This window comes from Canis lupus, chromosome 33 (assembly GCF_048164855.1).
Source record: "Canis lupus baileyi chromosome 33, mCanLup2.hap1, whole genome shotgun sequence".
In the NCBI taxonomy this organism is placed as follows: domain Eukaryota; kingdom Metazoa; phylum Chordata; class Mammalia; order Carnivora; family Canidae; genus Canis; species Canis lupus.
The window spans coordinates 11,077,915-11,101,849 of NC_132870.1; the positions used below are offsets into that span (position 1 = coordinate 11,077,915).

Sequence of the window (23,935 nt, forward strand, 5' to 3'; positions counted from 1 at the left end):
TTTGCAAATTAAGAGTTAACTCTTTTGGAATTCTTTCCTTGGCTCATGGAGAGTTGTAAAAAGAAAGTCCCAAGTAAGACAACTTGGAGAACTGATGCTGTGGTCTACTCTAAGCATTATTTAAGATTGGCAAAGAAAAAGGAAGGACATGATGTACTCAGTCCTAACCATTTTTATTCTACTAGCAATTTTCTCCAAGATCAGAACATCCTGAGGTTTCCAGATTGGAAAAGAATCAATTTCTGTGACAGACTAAAATCAACCTTTTTCAGATAACTCAGCTGTGGTATTGTAAATTTCCAAACAGTCTCCAAATAGCAAGATGCAATTTTCAAATGTTCTCACAAATAGGAAAATTAAAAAAAAAAAACTTTATCCATTCTCAAACCTCAAAACAAAGAATTTAACTACCATTACAGAGAAGAGATAGAAATACTTTTAAGAACTCAAAAAATCCTGGTGTAAAAAAAGAATTATAAGCACTTGTTTACTTAAGATTAGAAAGGTGAAATTACATTGTGAGCACACAGAGGTGCTCATCGTAATGATTCAATATTAATTTTCTAAAAACAATATTTACCTAAAGACCTTTATTATATATATATATACTTACTATGTTATTTACTATTACATTACTATTTATATATATAAATATAAAATATATTTGCTTAAAACAAATATACAACATATATAAATATAAAATATATTCACTATAAAACAAATGTACAATTTTAACAAAATTTATAAAGCAAATGTGAATGTAGCTACCAACTTACAAAACAATACTGCTTAGCTTCCCAGGAGCCACATCCACACCTCTTCTCTGCCTCTATCCCCTCCCTGCTTCCAAAGGCAACCTTTAGCCTATGTAATTGCTTTCTTGTTTTTCTTTTTGCTTTTACCACTTAAATATGCATCCTAAAATACTACTGTTTTAGTTTTACCTACTTGTGAGCTTCTGTATGATAAATGATATCATACAATTTCGTTTCTTCTGTTTTTGTACTGCTTAATTCAACATTATATTTTTCATTATACATATTGCTATATATATTGTTTTTATTTTTTTCACTTTCACTGATGTACACTTTCTATTATATAAATATATGACCATTTGTTTATCCATTCTACTGTTGATGGGCATTATGTTTTTTTCCATTTTTTGGCTATTATGAAAAATGCTGCTAGGAACATTTATGTATATGTCTTTGAGTGCATAGAAGCATACATTTCTCAAGGGTGTATGACTAGAAATGAAATTGCTGAGTTACACATTTGCAGACGTTTAACATTCTGACTATCACTTCTTTTTGGAAGGCTTCTGCTTTTCTCTACTAAGGCTGAGGTAAATGCTTCTCCTCTGTGCTCTTGAAGCATCTGTGCCTACCTGTATCACTGCTCTTATCAGAGAATCAAAGAATTGCTAACTCTTGGTCTAAATCTGTGCTACCCCATATGGCAGCCACTAGCCATGTGTTACCATGTAAAGTTAAATTAATTAAAATTAAATAAGATTAAACATTCAGTTCCACAGATCCCCTGCCCATATTTTTTTTTCCCTGCCCATATTTTAAGCTCAATAGCCCATGTATGGCTTCTGGCTACCACACTGAATCATCCAAATATAAAACATTTACATGTTCTATTATTAAATATTCTGCTCTAGAATGCTAGTTCCTCCAGAGCCCAGGCTATAACTATTCATCTCATATCTTATGCCCACCATAGTGCCTGACACACCAGGCTCTTGACAAATGTTTGTTGAACTAGACTGCTCCCAAGGAGGTTTACGGTCCCGTAGTGAAAGCAGAAAACAGAAGATGTTAAATGAGGTTCCAAAGGCTGAAAATACTACCACAGGGCCGGATACAATAGTTCCCTAATAGCCTAAAGATGGAAGGGGCAGCTCATCTATGCAAGGCAGGCCTAGAAACTGTGAAACAAGATGACCCACTTCCAGCTTATAAAGGAGGGAGAATGGGGGAGAGAGAGGAGAGGGGAGGAAAGATTTTTTTCTGGAGAGAGTTGCAACATACTTGCATCACTCCCCCTTCCCTATTCACAATGTACAGGGGGGATAAGGAGATAGTTGCTTTCTCCTCAACATAGCCAAGTGAGAAAGATATTAAGAAGATGATTCTAACAGCTTGCTGGGGGAACCTAAAGACTTCAAAGTACATAAAATTCCTTCTCTGCAGTTTGCTGGCTGTGGGACAATTAGCAAGCTACATAACTTCTTGAAATTTGTTTCTTCGTTTTTGTTTTTTTTTTTTTTTTGAATAATGAGAGTACTTATTTCATAGGATCAATGTAAGAATTAAATGAGTAATACAAGGTACCCATAATAGCAACTTAAGTAAGTGCTTACTTAAGTGGATGTGCTGGTTGGCAAATTCCTCTTTACTATATACCTTTGAACATGTTCTTAGGCTCAGCAGATTTTTAGCAGGCAAGCAGAAAATCTAGCCATCCAGTAAACACGTGTGCTCCTTCTTCCCCAGTGTGGATAATTGTCTCTTGGAGGCACTTGCCTAGCTCAAAGCCACGTCTTCTTCCTCTTTGCATTCAGATATGGCCATATCACAAACCATCATGAATGGAATGTTAGTAGAAATGATATGTAATAATTCTAGGCAAAATTTTCCTTTTTTCTTTCTTCGCATATTCCAGGTTATCCACTGCTGTTTGGCCTTAAGTAGCAGATAATTGAGTTATTAACTATTTTCAGCTCATGACATGCTATTATTTTATTTTTTCTCTTTAGCTTCAATTCCCACTCTCTTTCTCTTCTTCTCCATTTCCCATATTCTGAAGGCAGCTGAAATCTCATATTTTAGTGTATATCTTTACATATAACTTAGAAAACTCTATTGTGTTGTTTTGGGTATGTGTAATAGGCATGGATTAGGGAACTATTATCTACCAGAGACTATTAATTTTTTAAGATGTGATGTTATACTGTACTAATACTTTGTATTTTTCTATTGGTAGAATCCAGATTAGAGAGGCTGTGTCTGTCACCAGTGCCTATAACAGTTTCTAACACAAAGAAGATTCAAAGATCAATAGCTGAGTAAATGACAAATATGTAAACACAAACTTAAAAAAGCTTAATTGTTTCAAGGAATACAAAAACGTTAATTTGAAAAGATATATGCACTCCTATGTTTATGCATTATTATTTACAATAACCAAATTATGGAAGCAGCCCAACTGTCCATTGATAGATGAATGGATGAAGCAGCTGTGGTATATATATACATACACACACATGCACACACACACACACACACACATGCACATATACACACAATGAAATATTATTCAACCATAAAAAAGAATGAAATCTTGTCATTTGCAACATGGATAGATCTAGAGAAGTAATGCTAAGTGAAATAAGTCAGTCAGAGAAGGACAAATACCATATGATTTCACTCACTCGTGGAATTTAAGAAACAAAAGAAATGAACAAAGAGAAACAAGAGACAAACCAAAAAACAGACTCTTAAGTATAGAGAACAAACTGATGGTTACAGGGGAGGAGCGTCGGGGGGGATGTATAAAATAGGTAAAGGGGATTAAGAGTACTCTTATCATGATGAGCACTGAGTAATGTATAAAATTGTCAAATCACTATATTGTACACCTAAAACTAATGTAACACTAAATGTTAACTATATTGGAATTAAAAAAAAAACTGGTTTCATTTTTTTCTAGAAACTAACCTTACTTTATCTAAATTACATGTTTTAAAATGAAAATAAGACACTAATTCATAAGAATATTGCCTAGAGAAAGATCCCACACTATTTGATGTCTTATTTCATCCACTTAAATTGAAAACTATAATATCACATGAATAAGAAAGAAATTAAAACTTCAATTAATCTTTAATATATGTATTTTCTTATCAGTTCATCTTATTGAATGTTTATTGTTTGCATTTTAATAAATATAATACATATACAATAAAATGAATTATTTCATATGCATTTCATATACTTAAGTTGTATAGATTCTACTTTAAAATCTTAAGTAATGCTTCTAATGATCACAATTTTATAATTTTTATAAAGTTACCCTTTAGGGGATCCCTGGGTGGCTCAGCGGTTTAGCGCCTGCCTTTGGCCCAGGACGCGATCCTGGAGTCCCGGGATCGAGTCCCACGTCGGGCTCCTGGCATGGAGCCTGCTTCTTCCTCCTCCTGTGTCTCTGCCTCTCTCTCTCTCTCTGGATCTATCATGAATAAATAAATAAATAAATAAATAAATAAATAAATAAATAAATCTTTAAAAAAAATAAAGTTACCCTTTAAAGATTCTGAACTTCATATTAATTTTATGAAATAAAAAAGTAGTTTCTCTAGACAATGTAACACTTGATAACCCTATCCATACTGAAGGCCTGGTTAAATATCAGACAGAATTTTTGTGCATAATTTTTTATAGTGTAAAATTTCAAAATATATAAAATTAGAGAAAATAGTATAATACAATTATTATCCATAGCTTCAGCAGTGATTAACTCATCACAGAATTGGTTTCTTCTATTTCCCTATCCACTTAGCTTCTCTCATTTACTTTGAAGCAGATTCTAGACATCATAGCATTTTGGCCTCTTTAAGTGAAGAACACTCAAATACTAAAATCCCATTATCATACTGCTAATAATAATTATTAAAATAATAAAATAATGAGATTTCAAGTAGTGTTCACATCTCTAATTGTTTAATAAATGGTTTTCTTTTCAGCATGTTTTTTAGAATTAGGATACAAATAAAATTCACATAATACTACACATAGTGGTTGCTATGTCTCTTGGAAGTCTATTTGAATCTACAGATTTCTCGTTCTCACTCTCTTATTTACAATTTATTTCTTGATGAAACCAGGTTGTCTGTTCTATACATTTTCCAGTCTGGGCTCTGCTGACAGAGTTTGCAGTTTGATTTGGTTTTGCAAAATGACGGTATTGTAATTATATTATTTCTCTTCATTCATGTCTATAAAGAGAAACCTCCTTATCTATTACTCAGTGGTATAGTTCCTAAGGAAACACATAATAAGTGCTTAATTATTTTCTTTTATATAGTTTCAAAATAATGAGTTTATAGTAAACTATTGGGAAGAGAAATTAAGAAAATAATGCCACTCACAATGCATCAAAAAGAATAAAATACCTAAGAGTAAATTTAAGCATAAAGGCAAAAGTCCTGTGCTCTGAAAACTACAGAACACTGATGAAAGAAATTGAAGACAACACAAATAAATGGTAAAATATACTATGCTCATGAAATGGAATAATTAATATTGCTAAAATGTCCATGGTGCTCAAAGCAACCTAGAGTCAATGCAAGCCCTAGCAAAATACCAATGGCATTTTTCACAGAACTAGCACAAATAATCCTAAAATTTGTGTGTAACCAAAAAATACCCTAAATAGCTAAAGCAATCTTGAGAAAGAAGAACAATGCTGGAGTTATCATGCTCTCTGATTTCTTTTTTTTTTTTTTTTTTAATTTATGATAGTCACAGAGAGAGAGAGGCAGAGACATAGGCAGAGGGAGAAGCAGGCCCTATGCACTGGGAGCCCGATGTGGGATTCGATCCCGGGTCTCCAGGATCATGCCCTGGGCCAAAGGCAGGTGCCAAACCACTGCGCCACCCAGGGATCCCTGATTTCAAACAATATTACACAGCTATAGTAATCAAAACAGTATGGTATTTGTGTGAAATCAGACACATAGATCAATGGAATAGAATAGAGTCTAGAAATAAACCCCATGCTTATACACTCAATTAGGCAGCTGCAATACAAAAGAATGACTTTCTTACCATATAAAAAAGATACACTCAAAGTGGATTACTTATATGCAGAACTAGAAATCATAAAAATCGTAAAAAACATAGGTAGTAGGCTCTTAGACATGAGTCTTAGCAATATTTTTTGGATCCGTCTCCTTAGGCAAAGGCAACAAAAGCAAAAATAAACAAGTAGGACTACATTAAACTAAAAAAGCTTTTGCACAGAGAAGGAAACCAGTAAAACAAAAGGTACCTGCTGAATGGGAGAAGATATGGGCAAATAATACATCTATTAAGGGGTTAATATCCAAAATTATAAAGAACTCACATAGCTCAATATAAAAATTCAATTAAAAAGTGGGCAGATATCCTAAATAGACATTTCTCCAAGGAAGAAATACAAATGGCCAACAGACACATGCAAAGATGCTCAATATCAACTCATCATTGGGGAAATGCAAATCACAATCACAGTGAGATATCATCTCATACCTGTTGGAATGGCTAGTACCAAAAAAAAAAAAAAAAAAAATCAAACAAACCAAACACAAAGAACCCTAAACAACTCCCAAAACAAAAACCCAAGAAACAGCAATTGTTGGCAAGGATATGGAGAAGAGAGAGCACTGACACAATGTTGGTGGGAACAAAATGATAAAGCCACAATGGAAAACAGTATGGAGGTTCCTCAAAAAATTAAAAATAGAAATACATGATCCAGCAATTCCACTTCTGGGTATTTACTTGAAAGAAAATGAAAACACTGATTTGAAAATATATATCCATCATTATATTCACTGCAGCATTATTTATAATAGCAAAGTATGGAAGCAACCTTAGTGTCCATCAATAGATGAATGGATAAAGATGTGGTGTATATACACAATGGAATATTACTCAGCCATGAAATCTTGCCATTTCCAGTAACATGGATGCACCTAGAAGGTATTATGCTAAGTGAAATAAATCATACAAAGAAAACAAATATCATATGATTTCACTTATATGTGAAATCTAAAAGAAGCAAAGCAAATAAAATAAAAAAGAAATAGACTCATAGAACAATCTGGAGATTGCCAGGGTAGGAAGAGGAATAAAAAGAACACACCTCCAGTTATAAAATAAGTAAGACATGGAGATACAATGTACAGCATAGGGAATATAGTTAATAATATGTAGCAACTTTGTATGGGGACTGGTGGTAGCTAGATTATGGTGATGACTTCATAATGTATATACATGTTGAATCACTATGTTGTACACCTAAAACTAATATAATATTGTATGTCAAGTACACTTTAATTAAAAAAATAATGAATTGTTAGCATCTTCCAATGTTGGGCAATTAGGGTTTTTTTTTTTTTTTTGTATTGTTTGGCTTTGGTATCCTTATGAATGCTTCCCTCTGCTTACTCCTACATAGATGATGTAGGTCTTGTGGCAGTTGGCAGTTTGTCCTCAGCCACTTTGTTTGAAGTTTGTGGGTATAACCTGTCATGTAGTGTTGTAACCCATCTCCAAAATGGCCTCATCATTTCCTCTGTTCCCTGTACATTCATTCTGATCCTCACATCAAAATGCAGAGATTTTTTTTTCTCCTGCTGAGTCTGGGATGGCCCTGTGACTGTGACCATAGAATGTAGACAGTGACATTTGGGGCAGCTCTTGGCCCCCAGCCACCATATGAAAAGGCCAAGCCACAAAAAGAGGCCATATAAAGAACTGAAGTGTTCAGAATAACTGTATCAGCTGAACTCCCAGACAACAACCATGTAAGAGAGCTATCTTGACTATTCTATTCCAATGGAGTCCCCAGATTACTGCAGCCTCGGCTATAATAAAATTATTGTTTTAAGACATAAAGTATTGGAATGTTTTTTACTGTAACAATGGGTAACTACAATATTTACATTTGCTATAAATGTTGTCCATCGTTTTTAGCTGTTATTACTTAGTTGCACTCTTTTTAAAGATTTATTTATTTGAGGGAGAGAGTGAGTGAGAGAGCAGCACGTGCATGTGAGTGGGGGGAGATGCAAAAGGGGATGGAGAGGGAATCTCAACTAAACTTCCTGCTGAGCACGGAGCCCACATGTGGCTCCATCTCAAGACCCTGAGATCATGATCTGAGCTGAAATCAAGAGGTGGATGCTTGAATGACTGAGCCACTTAGGTGCCCCTAGTTGCGCTATTTTTATGTAAGGATTTAGAGAGAGATTCTAAAATAATGTCCTGTGACATCTTCCACCAAAACTTTCCTAGAATCCACTCTGCATAAGATTAAAAGATTCCTCTATGAGAGACCTCAGTCAAAAACTTATAAAACCACCTGGCAGTGTAATTGAGAACCAGAACAGAACATCAGGAATGTGTAGCTCCTCATATGAACCCCAGTTTTCTGATAAACCTTATACAGAAGTAGACTCCTTTCTCTTCATTTTTGCCCCCTCCCCCTCACTGCAGTTCACACTGAATAAGTTAAAAATCCATATAGTTTATATTTGTCTTCTGAATAAAGCTGGGTACCCCAGTTCTCTAAAACCAGGTGCATAGGAGTATCTATTAAAAATTCCAACAATAATAAATGCATTCAAAAAAGAGTGAGTCATATAGGTATTGCACAAACTAATAAATTGGCCCATTTTAAAGTCAATCTTTTCAGATATTCATAAAAGTATTTGTTGAATGCTTATTATGATTCAGGAACCTGGGTATTACAGTCCTGGGTATATACCAGTAAACAAAGCAAACATCCCCACTCTCCAGGAAGTTAAATTCTGGTAATATAGTCTTTATTTTTTAACGGAGGGGGAGGGGCAGAGGGAGAGGTAGAAGGTCTTCAGCATGGTTCCATCCACAGCATGGAGCCCAAGGTGGGGCTCAATTCCACAACCCTGAGATCATGACCTGACCCAAAATCAAAAGTCAGATGCTTAAGCAACTGAGGCACCTAGGCACCCCTGATGTTCTTCAACCAGTTACTCAGTGGTCATTCTTTTATTACTTGATCATGCTCCTTAGGAGATGCCACCTCACTTCTGGCTCCCTACAATCTTCAGTACACTCCCTCAAGAACCCTGGCAAAGACTGTGTTATCTGTTTCATTACATTTTCAGGGATGGCAGAGAGTATTTTGGAAATTGGTTTCTCTGTATGCCACCCAACTAAGCTTCCCCTTAATCCAATTCTGATTTCAAAGAGTCACCAGAGTTAAATCCAAAATATGGCAAGCAGTTGGAAGCAATAATGGAGTGTTAGATTTAAATTATTTTTTGGTTAAAAACAAAAGTTACTTAGGGTGGTGCTTTAATATTTCCAATCACCACAGAATTCTGTAAAGTAATACTTCATTAGATTACTAAGAATTTTAGAACTTTGTGTGTATATGGGGGTAGGGAGATTGAGAGGAAAAGGAGATAAATAGTAGAGGTTGTTAAAAGATGAGAAGGGAAAGGATAAAAGCTCATATTCTCAACACTACAATTTAGGCAAATCTAGTATTTTAGGAGGTTCTTCATGTACAACCCGGAAATGTACATTAACAGGAAACTTGCTACCCACTCCTTGACTCTCCTTTTCCCATCCATGTGTCTGCTGGGATCTATCAGTGGGTGGAAGACAGTGTCATTGTTTATAATGCTCATAAGCCTGCATGGATGTGAATGACATATATTTAGAAATCAAAATAAAGCTTTAGGAAGATCTTCAATTTAATGGAAACTAGTCTAGTCATTTGAGAACCACAAGAGCTTTTTAGGGAAAATCTGCCTCTGCAAGTTGGAGGAAGTGTGGGTGTACTGGAGTCCCGGTGACACCTTGTGATGTCAGTCACCCCCAGCCTGAGGTTGATTGGCTATGAAGAGCTGAAGTAGAGTTTAAATTCCTGCATCATCAGAGGAGTGAACATCAGAACATCAACACAAGAGTGGCTTCACTGGGCATAAATTTCCTCTCTGAGAACTTCCTTCCGCCTCATTGTTGAGACTTCTGAGGAAAAGTCTTTGTGAACTGAAGAGGGTAAGAAATTTTCATTAAAAAAAATTTTTTTTAAATGACTTCTGCTACGTTTGGAGAAAATTAAACATGTACACATGTTGAGAGGTATTATGCCATGCAGAGAAAGATGGAGAGAGCTAAACCTTGGGTTAAAATGATTCCCATTTTTGTGCCTGTTGTTTATGCTACAGCAAATAATGATATTGAAATGACATGTTAAGTCAATAGAGCCAGATGTTTTTCTCAGCACTACTTTAATTAGATCTCTGCATAGTACTCCTGAAAGGGAAAGTTTACTGAACAGGAGGCAGATGGAAAGTCATTTTGAAGGTTAGCTTTAATTAGCAAAACAAATAAAACTTTTACATTTAATTTTCACAGATATGGTGATGTTCATAGCCTACAAAACATTATGAAAGAATCTAAACTAGACCGGCAGAACTTCTAAAATATGGTCTTATAAATTAAAAACCATTTAATGCTATTCATCTAGATAGTATCCTAATATTCATTATGAACTGAATAACTGAAAGAAGATGCTAAGACCATTGAAAGAAACCAAAGATGTGATAATTACAGTGCTTTTCTATCATTTATTCATGCTAGCATGATGCCTCACAAACAGAATTCAATAAAATGTTGAACATAACTGTCTTTTAAAAACACTTTCTAGTATCGAAGACTAAAAAATATATATACTTCAATCTGTATGCATTTCTATTTGTTGCATTAATTCCACTTCATCTGTATCAGAAGTGTCTGTCTTCCATAACAGAAAATGGGAATTGTGTTCAGGTAATGCATTCTCTATGACATCTAGAAAATCCCATGTGTAATAGTAATACTTCAATCTGTCTTCTTTAGGAGTACTAACTTCTAGTGAACCATAACTTTCTGTGTACCTGGGGGTCAAACAGACTATCCTACTTTGATGTGGTTGGTTAAAATGTATGAACAATTTTCTGAAGGCATTAGTCACTTACCTACCCCAAAATGGTAATGTGGATCAATGTGCCTCAGATGCTTAGAGGCCTTCCAAATCTATGTTGAATTTTAGGGCACCTTGGAGTTATTTTACTGTGGTTGAAGGCATAAGATGTGGGATTGATTATAACTGACGTAAGACAAGTATAATAGGAATGATTGGATACTTCTATTGCCTTATTTGTTTGGTGTTCTGAATTCCTCATAGAATTCATATCCTGGCCAAGTACCATTTTATTTTCAAAGACTAATAATGAAATAATTCCTAGCTAATGGAAGTTCTCGTTGGTTGGGTTTGGATAATTTTACTTTTGTAAGACTAGCTAATTATCATTATTACACACTATTGTATACTCAGCACCTAGAGCAGTGCCTGGCTCACAGGATATTATCAATAGTATTTCTTGATTGCTAATGGATGGATATATTGTTTATTGTATTATTGAAGCTAACAATACTAAGTCAAAAATAAGCAAATTCAACATAATAAATTGAGCCTATGATTTTCAATTTTTTATTTCCTTCATTTGATGTGCCTTTTTCATCTCGGTTTACATAAAAGAAACTATATACTTTATAAGTGAATCTTAACTTGGAGGAAATTTCAGAACAAGTTTCCTTTCTTGAAAGCACAAAGAATTTCTGGCTATACTTGAGAGTAGCCAGAGAGGGACTGTAGTTCCCTACTCCAGATCTCAAACATTATGAGAAAAAAATGAAAAAGGTTGAAAATCTCTTAGATACATTGCCCTTCAAGCAGATGGAACACAAGTAGAGGTTATTGATTTCCTTTTGTCACATGCTTTCATTGTAGGATGACAGCATGTACAATGTAGAAATGACATTTATTAAGCACCAAAAAAGAACCTGAGGTTCTGGACTTGTCTCTTTCAGGCTTGTAGCTATTTTGCTAATTAATTACTCGGGAATAGGGTTACTGCATAACTGCTTCTACCCTTTTCAGGATGGTAGCTAAAAAGTTTATGAAAGTTTGCAGCTCTCATTTGGAATACACTTCACAAAAGCTTTCTGCTCTGGTCACTCCTTCAGGTCTTCATTCTCTTATGAAGGCTAACATGTACATGTAAAAATTTTAATAAAACTTTCATGCTCTTCTCCTGTTAACATGACTATGTCAGTTTAATTCTAATACATGTATACATATTTTATATTCTATAAAAATATTAATTGAGAGCCTAATATAGGGTTTAAGATCTGACTTCCTTTAATGCTTGATGGCAGACTATATTCTATGAGAGGCAAATTTAGCTCTTTCAGGACCCCAAGGTGTCTTTTATTTTTGTTTGGGAAATTACTGCTGTAGGTTAGGGTGCTAAATGTTATTTCTAGAAGCACAAGTAAGTTACTGCATCTCTCTTATGTTTCATAATATTTCATTCACATCCCTAAGAAACTTGGAAGCACACATTTCCTTTGTAAAAAGTCCAACATTCATTAGTGTAGTGCATCATTTAATTTTTTTTGTTATTTAGATAAAAGAGAAGCAAAAAACTAAAACAAGACAAAAAAACAAGAGGAGAACTCAGTATTTACTGGCCTTGTATTGAGTCTGGGATACTGCTAGCTTTCAGTACATCATGAGATTATCACCCTATTCAAATTTCACTTTGAAAATTAAAAACAGCCTAATTTTCCTTTGACCCATGACACCTAAAACCATAGGCATGTAATTATTTTGAGAGTATCATATTTAGGGGAAACTTTCCTTTCCTTAAGAAATGAATTTAAGAACTTAAAGCAAAAAGTTTTGATTATGGGAACTAAGGGAAATAGAGGGGAGGAAAATTTTTCTTCTGCTCTTGTAGCATCTCCATTTGGCCTAAGAATTAAACTGACATAGCCATGTTAACAGGAGAAGAGCATGAAAGTTTTATTAAAATTTTTACATGTACATGTTAGCCTTCATAAGAGAATGAAGACCTGAAGGAGTGACCAGAGCAGAAAGCTTTTCTACCTTTTAGATAAAGAAACAATACTTCTGTGAAGAACTGAAAGACAAAGGGGTTTAGGTTGGGGCAGTAAATTGTAGGGAAGTGATTGGGAAGATAGAATTAGTTTAACAAGGTTTGTTTGTACAGATTTCTCTCAGCCTTGACCCTTCATCTTTGAGGATGAGATGTCTTCCCTCCTCTGAGTACACCTTTCACATGAGAGTTTCCTGTTTTTAGAAAGAAAAAGGAGGATCATAGATCTTTCTTGCATCTGCTGTTTCTCAAGGGCCTTTAGCTCAAAATAATTTTATTTGAAAGAGGCATATTTTGGGATGTAAGATATTCTGGTTTCTTTCAGAAGCAATATCTTTTTGAATTAGGCTTGTTTTAGATGTAGTTGAGAATTTTTATGTTTTCTCTGTTAATATAGGCAGATGTGAAAAAGAAGATATCAAAATATAAGGACTTATATGAACTATGCTGAATTAGAATAAAGAAAATACAAATGAAGAATAAACTGTTGAAGTGGGATAATGTCGATGATATAAAATGAGAAGATCTATGGACTATTTGAGTTGTATCAACATAGAAATGTGGAACATTCTTAGTCTTCTTAGGAATTCTACTGTTTTCTTGAATAAATTAAAAAATAAGATTAAATGACTTTTGATGCCATGTTGCAGGCACTATTCAGCATATTCAGACATTAGTGAGCTATGTATTCTTATTTTCTAGATCAGCGGTTAAAATCATTTGGAGCACCTTAAAAACCAAAGTGAAGTCTGAAATAAACTTGCAGGATTTTCCACAAAATGTATGGAAGTCCATGTGACAAACTGGTTAGGGCAGCCACAGGGCTTACAAGTGGAGGGCAAATAATTTTCCGTTTAAATCATTTCAACAACTTTTTATATTAGCATGTAGTACATCTATTTTTAGATATAGAACAAGTTGTTTTTCAAATCACCAGTTCTTGAAGTGTGAAATGAAACCACCATCCAGGAAAATACAGTTTGATTTGGCATGTTTCACTCAGTGTGATTCACAAGTATATCCCAAACCTCTAATCTTCCTGAGATCCTTCAGTAACACAAATGACATTTAAAAGGATTTAGCATAATCTATCTATAATGCATGACCAATTGTAGCACAGTAGACATTAAGAGTTTTCTGGAATTGTAATATGAAGCCTGCCATAGTACACTTCTTTAAGAAAAAAATTTTAAAATCAGTCTATTTTATCTAAATGTTATTATGAAGTTATAAATGTGACTGAGAAGCAATTTGTGTGTGTGTGTGTGTGTGTGTGTAGACAAATGTTGATGACCATCAATGGTATCATTAAATTTTGTTTTATGTGTATATTTGCCAGGTTGCTATGCCATACTAAGGTGCATAATTATCATAAAAGTGAATGGTCAGAAATTTCTCTATTTTTCTTTCTTTAGTTTTTCCTCTATTTAACATATTTTATGTATTAGGGAAGAAGTGTTTATAGGCATCCTCATTGAAATGTTTCCAATTTATCTCTTAATCTCTTAGAAGTAAGATTTCTTTTTAATTTGTTTATTGAGATATAATTCAATACATGCTTTACATACTCGAAGTGTACAGTTAAATAATTTTTAGCCACTGCACAAAGTTGTGCAATCTTCACCTAAATCAATTTTAGAACATTTTCACCACCTCCAAAATTCACCCCTTAACTGGCACTCCCAAACTCCCATCTCTTCCAGCCCTGGGCACTTACCTACTTTCTCTCTAGATTTGCCTGTTTTGGACAATTCATGTAAGTGGAATCATACAATATGTGGTCTTTGTGTCTGGCTTCTTTCCCTCAGTATAATGTCTTCAGGGTTTCTCTACTTTGTAGCCATGTATCAGTATTTCATTCCTTTTTATGATTGAATGATATTCCATTGTATGGATATAGTACCTTTTATTTATTCATTAGTTGATGGACATTTGGATGAGTTGTGCTTTTTAATAGAAGAAACTGTTAAAAAGTTAAAGCTCCTATATTTCTTTAGCACAGAGGAAAACATCTTCTGTTCTTCATCACAGGTAAAGGTGTCAGACCCGGCTATGAAGACCAGCATCCTGCTTATGTTCCTTTGGGGGTTGTCCCGTGCACTCCCAGTAAGTATCAGAATAAGGATATATGAAATAAACCTTTTATATCCCAAATTCCACAATTTTCACTGACTATAAGCCAAGTTGGCTGTATACGTTCTGGTCAGATGAAAATAGTAGTTTCTTAGAAAGCTGTTTTCTTTACAACATCATCCGAGTTATTTCTTACTCTATTTATTCATATAGCTATGATTCTCATTTTTCTTCATCACCAGTGGTTCTGAAAGTGCCATCCCCCAACTTGCAGCATCAGCATCAGCTAGGATTTTGTTAGAAATGTAAATTCTTGGGTCCTACCTCAGACCTACTGAGCAGGACTTTCTAGGGATGGGGCAATCTGTGGTTTAAAAGGCTTCTAGCTGGGCAGCCCGGGTGGCTCAGTGGTTTAGCGCCTGCCTTCAGCCCAGGGCCTGATCCTGGGGACCTGGGATCGAGTCCCACATCGGGCTTTCTGCATGGAGCCTGCTTCTCCCTCTGCCTGTGTCTCTGCCACTCTTTCTCTCTGTGTCTCTTATGAATAAATAAATAAGATCTTTTAAAAAATAAAATAAAAGGCTTCCAGCTGATTCTGATTCATGCTAAAAATTGACTACCACTGCTCCTAAGTATGTATAGTGCTAATAGCTATTGCCTTGGAATTTTCTCTGTGGGCTAATCATGTGTACTAAATTTTCTAGGTAGCCAGGTATCAAAATACTGAATCTGAGAGCTCTGAAGAATGGAAGGTGAGTAGAAATAAAGTTTTAAAAAATATTTTTAATTTAATATATTATTAGTATAACCAATTTGGCTCTGCTGCAAATGTTGAAACTGTTAATGATTTAATGAACACATTAATAACCTAAGATATAGGTAGTAAGGGCTATAATTTGTAGTTCATGTGAAAAAATTTAGTTCGCATAATGCTTCAACTTCAACTTAATAGTATAATTTGGTGAGGAGGCATTTTTTCCCTTTAGGTTTACTTTCATAATGGATGTGCACAGTAGAAGGGGATGAAAGACAGTGAACCAAGAATGTTATTAAAGGATTAGGACTAAAATCTGTTTTACCAGGAGATGTCTGGTAGGCAGGAGGTCAAGTCCTGGAAAGTGAAAAAAGACAGAAGGAGAGGATATTAGAGTCTGTGGAATAATTGTTAGTGTTGACTCTGAATAACTCAATAGTGATTAATTCTCAAGAACTCAAGAACCATTGCCAGGCTGTTCTATGTGCTTTACATGAGAACACTGAGACACAGAGAATAACCTAGTCTGTCTCGGTTACATAATTAAGAAGTGTTAAAGCCAGACTTTAAACCCAGGTCACTCTGGCTCCAGAATCCACATTCTCTATCAGGGTGTTATAACCTTTTTAGGAAGGGGTTAAGTCTAAGAGGGCAACAGGTTCTCAAGATTGAAACTACAAGTAAGGCTTAAAATTTTATGCTAAGTCAGAGTGTTTTGGTAATGACCTTGTTACCTGCTGGCTTTTGCATATGATACAGCTTGGGAACAACATTATTAGTGGTTGCCAGATAATGTCAAGGCTTGAGATGAGGTTCTGCTCCTGCCTGTGGATGGAATTGGCACTGCAGGATTTCTTATATGAACTTGCATCAGGGATGTCCTTAGGCTGGTTAATTGAAAAGCAGCCACTATAGATCCTGTCTTTCATTCAACCATAGACTCTAAGAGTACCACAAATATGTTAGGTTCTCACGTTTAGCTTTGGCATGAGAAAAATACCAATGTCTTGTTCCCTTCCATCCCTTAATTCCAAATGATAACTGACAGAGTTATTTCTGAAGGTCTGCCATTGTGCCTGCCTGTAGTGTCACAGGGCAAAGACTTAAAGTGATTATAGCTCTTTCCTCTGGGAACATACCGCTGCCTAGCGCTGCTGAGAGGCTTGTTGAAGACATGTTGATAGCAGCTCCTTCCTGCTTTACTCTCTGCATCTTCACACCCATAGCTTAGCAGGGATTTGGGGATTTTGCTGTGCTCAAGAGGAAGAGGAATTGTAGATGCAGAGAAGGCACCAGAGGTGGCTCAGGCAATCTTAGAGTTATTAGATCAAAAAAAGTGAAATAAATCAGAACTATGCCTAATTAGTTTCGGGCTTATTTTGTGTGTGTGTGTGTGTGTGATCTTATGTGATTCAAGAAAGGTATAATGGCCTTCTCAATTCAATTTTATCTACCACTGAATTTTATAAAGAGGTATTTTCAAAATGGATTCTTTTCTTTTTTTAATATTTTATTTATTTATTCATGATAGAGAGAGAGAGAGAGAGAGAGAGAGAGAGGCAGAGACACAGGCAGAGGAAGAAGCAGGCTCCACGCAGGGAGCCCGAAGTGGGACTTGATCCCCGGTCTCCAGGATCACGCCCTGGGCCAAAGGCAGACACTAAACCACTGAGCCACCCAGGGATCCCTCAAAATGGATTATTTCTTTAGTTTTATCATATTGAACAGTTGTCAAAATGTTTCCAATTTCATCCTCACAGCAACTCTGTGGAGTATGCGCAGTGGTTACTGATATTCTTATTGACATTGGAAAGGTGAAGTGAATTGCCCAGATTCACATAGAGTGACCAAACATCACAGTTTATCCAAGACTTAGGGTTTTCCTGGAACATGCGAATTTCAGCACTAAAACCAAGACAGTTGATTTTCAGGGCTAAAACCAAAACCAAGGGGCAGCCCTGGTGGCTCAGCGGTTTGGTGCCTGCCTTCGGCCTGGGGTGTGATCCTGGGGACCCGGGATTGAGTCCCACGTCGGGCTCCCTGCACGGAGCCTGCTTCTCCCTCTGTGTCTCTGCCTCTATCTCTCTTCTCTGTGTCTCTCGTGAATAAATAAATAAAATCTTTAAAAAAAAAAAACAAAAACAAAAACAAAGAGCTAATTGAGACTTAAACCTGGGTTCTAAATTCCAATGCTGTTTTTTTTTCCTATGTTACATTTTGTTTAGGTTGTATAAACAACCAGCTTCAAAGAAAGTATATTTTTCTCTGAGTGAAGTATCAGAAACCCAAAAATCCTTTAGGTCTGTTAGATCACAGATCTTTCCAGGCCATCAGTCCATCTCACTCTCTCTTTTTAGCCATTTCACCATAAAAATGTCATCATTACTCGTGTAAATATAAAATATATATCAAGAAACTAAAAACAAATCATCTAAAATTATTTTAAATATCTGCAAGATATCCATCTGTGAAGGAGTAACTTATTTTCATTCTTTTTTTTTACAGGGTCACTTGGCTCAGACGCCAACACCACCTTTGGTAACTATCTCATTCATTTTGTCCATGACCTGGACATCTTATACAGTAAATTTACTTTAACACTCTTCTCATCACTTTAGGCCATTTGGACAGCAGTAAATCCAAACCACAAGCAATTGATGTATATATCGTGTATTTTTCTTTCCTTGGTAATTACTAAAAGGGAAAACAAACAACTTTTTTTTCTTTCCTTTTAGGAGAACAGTGAGTCATCGGAAGAAAGTAAAGTTAGCTCAGAGGAACAGGTAATTAAACAGACCTTTCTTAACTTTTCAGGCTACTTAGGAATTGAAGGAAATGATGTTAGATTAAATTACCTGCAACCAGCCTAAATGTAATACTTGCTAACCATTGGTTATGCTAGCTAAATCATCCCAAAAAGTAAGAAGAGAAAAATGAGTGGGAGAGTTCAGATGTGGACATGCTGTTCATTCCATATTTATCACTGGGGCCGGATTGGTAGACACTGTAGCCCCAAATGTCCTCTAGTTAAAAAGAATACACACACACACACACACACACACACATACACGGTCATAGACTATGTTAGACAAATAATAGCTCATTTATCATTCTAAAATGTTGCTTTTACAATTAGAGTGGTTCAGATCAGGCAGAGAAAACTTTATGGTTAACAAGAAGTACCTGCTAGGCCTATGTACCTCCTCCATGTTAAGGATCTTGATGGAGGAGGGAACAGGAAAGCCCTGAAGAAACTTTAATGAAACAGCTCCTTTAATAATGATTTGTCTTTAAAATAGTCTCAGTGGTGACCCAGGTAATGAGAAAAGCTGGCTTATAATTATATTCCTGTTAATAAAAAACTGGCTTTCATTCTCTTATGTATGCACTCTTTTTTATTCATTTTCCTAAAACTAAATGCCATTACTTTCTTGACTGTCCTATCATTTTAACCAAACTCAAACCCTTGGGGCTCCAGAGATCCAGGAATCACATTTCTCACTGAAGCTTTGATCCATGTTGTATTCTATACTTAACAAGTTGGAAGATGAATTATTAGTCTTTTTCACTATTTACTAAAGGTTTGTCTGAGGAACATTCTAGAAATTTATAAGCATAGATTTGGGGTATGTTTTCTGGAGATGTTTGATTTATTGCTTCAATATTCTCTGAGGTCTCAAATGAGAGTAATTGTACCTGCTGAGAAGGATGCAATATATGCCTATTGAGGTATGGGGAGCTAAAAAGATGCTTAGTTCCAGCATACCAGTGTAAACTCTAGCAATGGGAAGAGATGTCATCATTCTGTACTCTCAACTGGAAAGTCAAACATTGATCTATAGGGACAAGTGGAAAAATAAAAACAAACTTGGCAAGAATGCTCAGCTTCTTGGTAAAGAGAGCAGATTTTTCCAGAGCATAATGAATGAAGACTCACTTATCTTTCCTTATCTGTGTAGAGCATCCAATTGTTTGACTTATGAGGATAATCTCTCTGAACTCACACTTAAAACTAAGCTTCCCTATAGTCCTACAAGTTGCAGTCTTCTAGCTAAGCCTTCTACAGGCAACCCTCTGCCTATGTGAATGAGGTGTAAATATGGTTTGGGTGAGATGTATATGTTACCACAATATGTTACTTTCATTTTAGCTAAAGGTTTCATTCTACTGCCCTAGTACATCCCTCCCCCAACCCTGCCCACCAGAGGAAAAAAATTGGGGGCGCTTGGGTGGCTCAGATGTTGAAGGCATCTGCCTTCAGCTGGGGTCGTGATCCCTGGGATCCTGGGACGGAGTCATGTATCGGGCTCCCTGCTCTGTGGGGAGGCTGCTTCTCCCTGTGCTTCTGCCTCTCTTTTTGTCTCTCATGAATAAATAAAATCTTAAAAAGAAGAGAAAAGAAAAAAATATTTGAGTCATTTCAAAATTCACCCAATATTTTTTAAAACTAAAAGCCAAACAATTTGATGAGTATTTCAAACTATCTCTTTAAACATACAAAAAAAAAAAAATCTCTGATAGTTTCTTCTAGGAATCAGACTTACAATATAATTTGAGTTTCATAAATATGATTTCTATAGAGCTTTTTTTAAAAAAAGATTTATTTATTTTTTTATTTATGAAAGAGAGAGAGAGAGAGAGACTGGCAGAGGGAGAGGGAAAGCAGACTCCCTGCTGAGTAGGAAGCCTGATGCAGGGCTCAAGCCCAGGACCCTGGGATCATGACCTGAGCCAAAGGCAGACATTTAACCAACTGAGCCACCCAGGTACCCCTCTATATAACTTTTTAAGAAAGTTTCTGTAGCACTGAGTAAATTGTGCCTATACAAAATGGAATGACTTGAGTTACAACTCCTCTTCCTTCCTTCTTTAACCCTGGCAGAGATGTTATTGAGCAGTAAAACTGATCATGGATTAGAAGGAGAGACATAAGAAAAAAGTAGGAAAGCCCAGATAACACCCTCTATATCAGCCCCTGGAGTACTGACCATGTTTGTTAACCCCAAACTCCAGGCAAATGAAGACTCCAGTGACAGTGCTGAATCTGAGGACAGCCTTGATGATCATCAATATATGCATAGACCAGCTGGTGGCCTCTCTAGGAGTGGAGGAAAAGAAGGAGATGATAAAGATGATGATGAAGATGACAGTGGTGATGACACTTTTGGAGATGATGACAATGGCCCAGGACCTGAAGAAAGACAAGGAGGAAAATCCAGACTCAAAAGTAATGAAGACTCAGCTGACTCCACACAATCCAGGGAAGATAGTCCCTCACTAGGGGAAGATAGTGCCCAAGATACCACCAGTGAGAGCAGGGACCTTGACAATGAGGATGAGATGAACAGCAGTCCTGAGAGAGGTGACTCTGTTCAAGAGAGTGAGAGTAAGGAACACTGGGTAGGAGGTGGCAGTGAAGGGGATAGTAGCCATGGGGATGGCTCTGAGTTTGGTGATGAAGAAATGCAGAATGATGATCCAGATACTATCAGGAATGAGAGAGGCAACTCCAGAATGAATAGTGCCAGTGTCAAATCAGAAGAATCAAAAGGAAACAGCGATGAGCAAGCAAGCACTCAGGATTCCGGTGACAGCCAATCAATGGAGTATCCCAGGAGGAAAATTTTCAGAAAATCCCGCATTTCTGAAGAAGATGACATAGGTGAGCTTGATGATAGCAACACAATGGAAGAAGTCAAGAGTGACTCAACAGAAAACGCCAACTCCAAAGAAACTGGCCTCAGCCAATCCAGGGAAAACAGTGAGAGTGAATCTGTAGAAGAGAGTGAGGAGAATCAGTCCCAAGAAGACAGTCAAAATATACAAGACCCCAGTAGTGAGTCTAGTCAAGAGGTCGATCTCCCATCTCAAGAAAATAGTAGTGAATCTCAGGAAGAGGTAGTGACTGAGTCCAGGGGTGACAACCCAGATAACACCACCAGCCACTCAGATCAGGAAGATAGTGACTCCAGTGAAGAGAACAGCTTGAATAAACCCTCCAGTTCAGAAAGTGAATCCACAGAGGAGCAGGCTGACAGTGAATCCAACGAAAGCCTCAGATCCTCAGAGGAAAGCCCAGAGTCCACTGAGGAAAACAGTTCTAGCCAGGAGGACCTTCAGTCTCACAGTGCCTCAGCAGAGAGCCAGAGTGAAGAAAGCCAGTCTGAGCAGGACAGCCAGTCTGAGGAAGATGATGCCAGTGATTCTCAGGACAGCAGCAAATTAAAAGAAGACAGCAACTCAACTGAGAGCAAATCAAGCAGTGAGGAAGAGGGCCAGTCAAAAAACACTGAGATAGAAAGCAGAAAATTAATAGTTGACACTTATCACAACAAACCCATTGGGGATCAAGATGACAATGACTGCCAAGATGGCTATTAAAATCAGCTTTCCTACGAAGTGGCTCTCACCTATAGGAGGCTTGGGGGTTGGAGAATAGAGAAATAATTACAACTATAATTTATTGATGTTTTTTTATCAGAAGGACAACAAGAGGCCATTTCTTCCTGAAAGGAAATGCTGGATATATTTGTTTCTAGGGTGTCACCAATTTATAGGGGTTTAAATACTGTCAGATGACACCAGAACACACTCAATGAGACTGGAAGCAAGGAAAGATGTGCATTATAGTTTCACAACTGAAATAGTTACTAACTCATTAACATTACAGTTACTGAGGTTCTATTATGTACCAGGCACTGTGCTAGGTGCTGGGATATAAAGAAGCTTAAGGCTTGTTTCTTGCTCCTGAGGAGCTTATAGATGGTTAAATAAAGTTAAAAAGCTAAACAGGGATACATATGAGAGAAACAAGAATTATTACAATGCAGTGTGGTAAGTGCCGTAAGAGGTATGAACAAAATATATGGAAGCACAGAAGATGGGACCAATTTTGTCCTGCATAAATCAAGGAGGACTTCCCAGCAGAAAAGACAATAGAGTTGGAGCACTGCATAAGATTTCTCCATTGAAGACAAGAGAATTCTATTCATTCTTGGGATAAGCAATAGTGAATCCTATATGATAAAAATATTTAGTTTTTGAAAGCGTTTTCAAATTATGGCACAGTGAGGTATTTTGAAAAACAAAACTTGGTTTTCAAACACCCTTTTTGATGTTTTCTGTGGAACTCCCATGAACACTGCCTCACGCACCACTGGAGATATGATACGGAAGACTGGGTGGGGGTGGGTAGTAGAAAGAAATCTCTCTTTAAATAGATAACTTTTAGCTTTATTTTTTTTCCCAAAATCAGTCTATGTGCATGCTAGAAAAACTATTCTCTGAGTCCTTTACATACGTTGCACATAGTAGAATTCTGTTTATAGAATTCAATTGATTTTTGCCAAATATCTTTTGAAATGTTACCTCAACATAAAAAATGTTTTGTAATAAAGATAATAATATCTAGAAGAAGTATGTGCTTATTTTTATAATAATATTATTATGAAATATCTGTATTAAATAACCTTTCCTTTAAAACCTTAAAGAATAGTTTCCTTTCTTCCATTAAAAGATGTTCTTAAATTATTCATGAAAATTTTGTTTATAATTCAGGTAGCATTCTGATAAAATTACTTTATGTGTTGCTTACGCTATTTCACTAAATATACCTGTTATAGATAAGGAAAAAAGAAAATGAAGCAGGCTCTCAACATTGCTTAAGGCCTTGCCAAAAGTTACAGCTCTTGGCTTTAACAATAGTTCTTGCTGGTCTCTCAGACTGTCATTTGTGTAAACTCTGGAATCTATAGGGAAACATATTCCTTACATTTTTAATTCTTTGTGAGAAACTATTGCACCTCAGCACTTTTACTTTTCAAATTTGTTTTTAGCCACCATTCTACAGCCACCACTGTAGAGTACATCAGAATTCCCCTACAAATTTATTAAGAGAATCAGGAAAATTTTCATTCATTCATATTTTTTATTTTTATTTTTTGAGAGAGAGTGCAGCATGTGCATTGTGTGTGAGTGCTTGAGGTGAGGGAAGAGCAAAGGGAGAGGGAGAGAGAGAATCTCAAGCAGGATCCACTCCCAATGCAGAGCTCAAAGTGGGGCTCTATATCATGACCTTGAGATCATGACCTGAGCCAAAATCAAGAGTCAGAAGCTGAAGCTTAACCGATTGAGCCACCCAGGCACCCCCAGGAAGATTTTCAGTCTGATCCTTCCCATCCTTCTCACAGTTCCATTCCCTCACAATGTCAAAGCTGTCGTCACTTGGAGAATAAATATATGGTATATGATCCTACCCCTTGAGATTTTAATTTAGTAGGTCTAAAGTGAAACCCCAAATTCTCTATTTTTAGAAGGATCCCAGGAGATTCTGATGTAGC

At 36.2% G+C, this 23,935-nt stretch overlaps 1 protein-coding gene across 2 annotated transcripts in view; it reads left to right on the forward strand.

Annotated features, from left to right (window-relative positions):
• Positions 1 to 23,012, forward strand: part of DMP1 (dentin matrix acidic phosphoprotein 1) — a 30,943-nt gene extending 7,931 nt beyond the window's left edge. The window contains exons 1-6 of one of the 2 annotated variants that reach the window (XM_072810578.1): positions 9,671 to 9,821; positions 14,801 to 14,875; positions 15,547 to 15,594; positions 18,102 to 18,134; positions 18,332 to 18,379; positions 20,610 to 23,012. In XM_072810578.1, the coding sequence (XP_072666679.1) occupies positions 14,822 to 14,875; positions 15,547 to 15,594; positions 18,102 to 18,134; positions 18,332 to 18,379; positions 20,610 to 21,977 (1,551 nt within the window). In that variant the 5' untranslated portion in view covers positions 9,671 to 9,821; positions 14,801 to 14,821 and the 3' untranslated portion in view covers positions 21,978 to 23,012. Of the gene's footprint in view, positions 1 to 9,670; positions 9,822 to 14,800; positions 14,876 to 15,546; positions 15,595 to 18,101; positions 18,135 to 18,331; positions 18,380 to 20,609 lie in introns of those variants that run through there. The other variant, XM_072810579.1, reaches the window with a different exon arrangement.
• Positions 23,013 to 23,935: the final 923 nt, after the last annotated feature.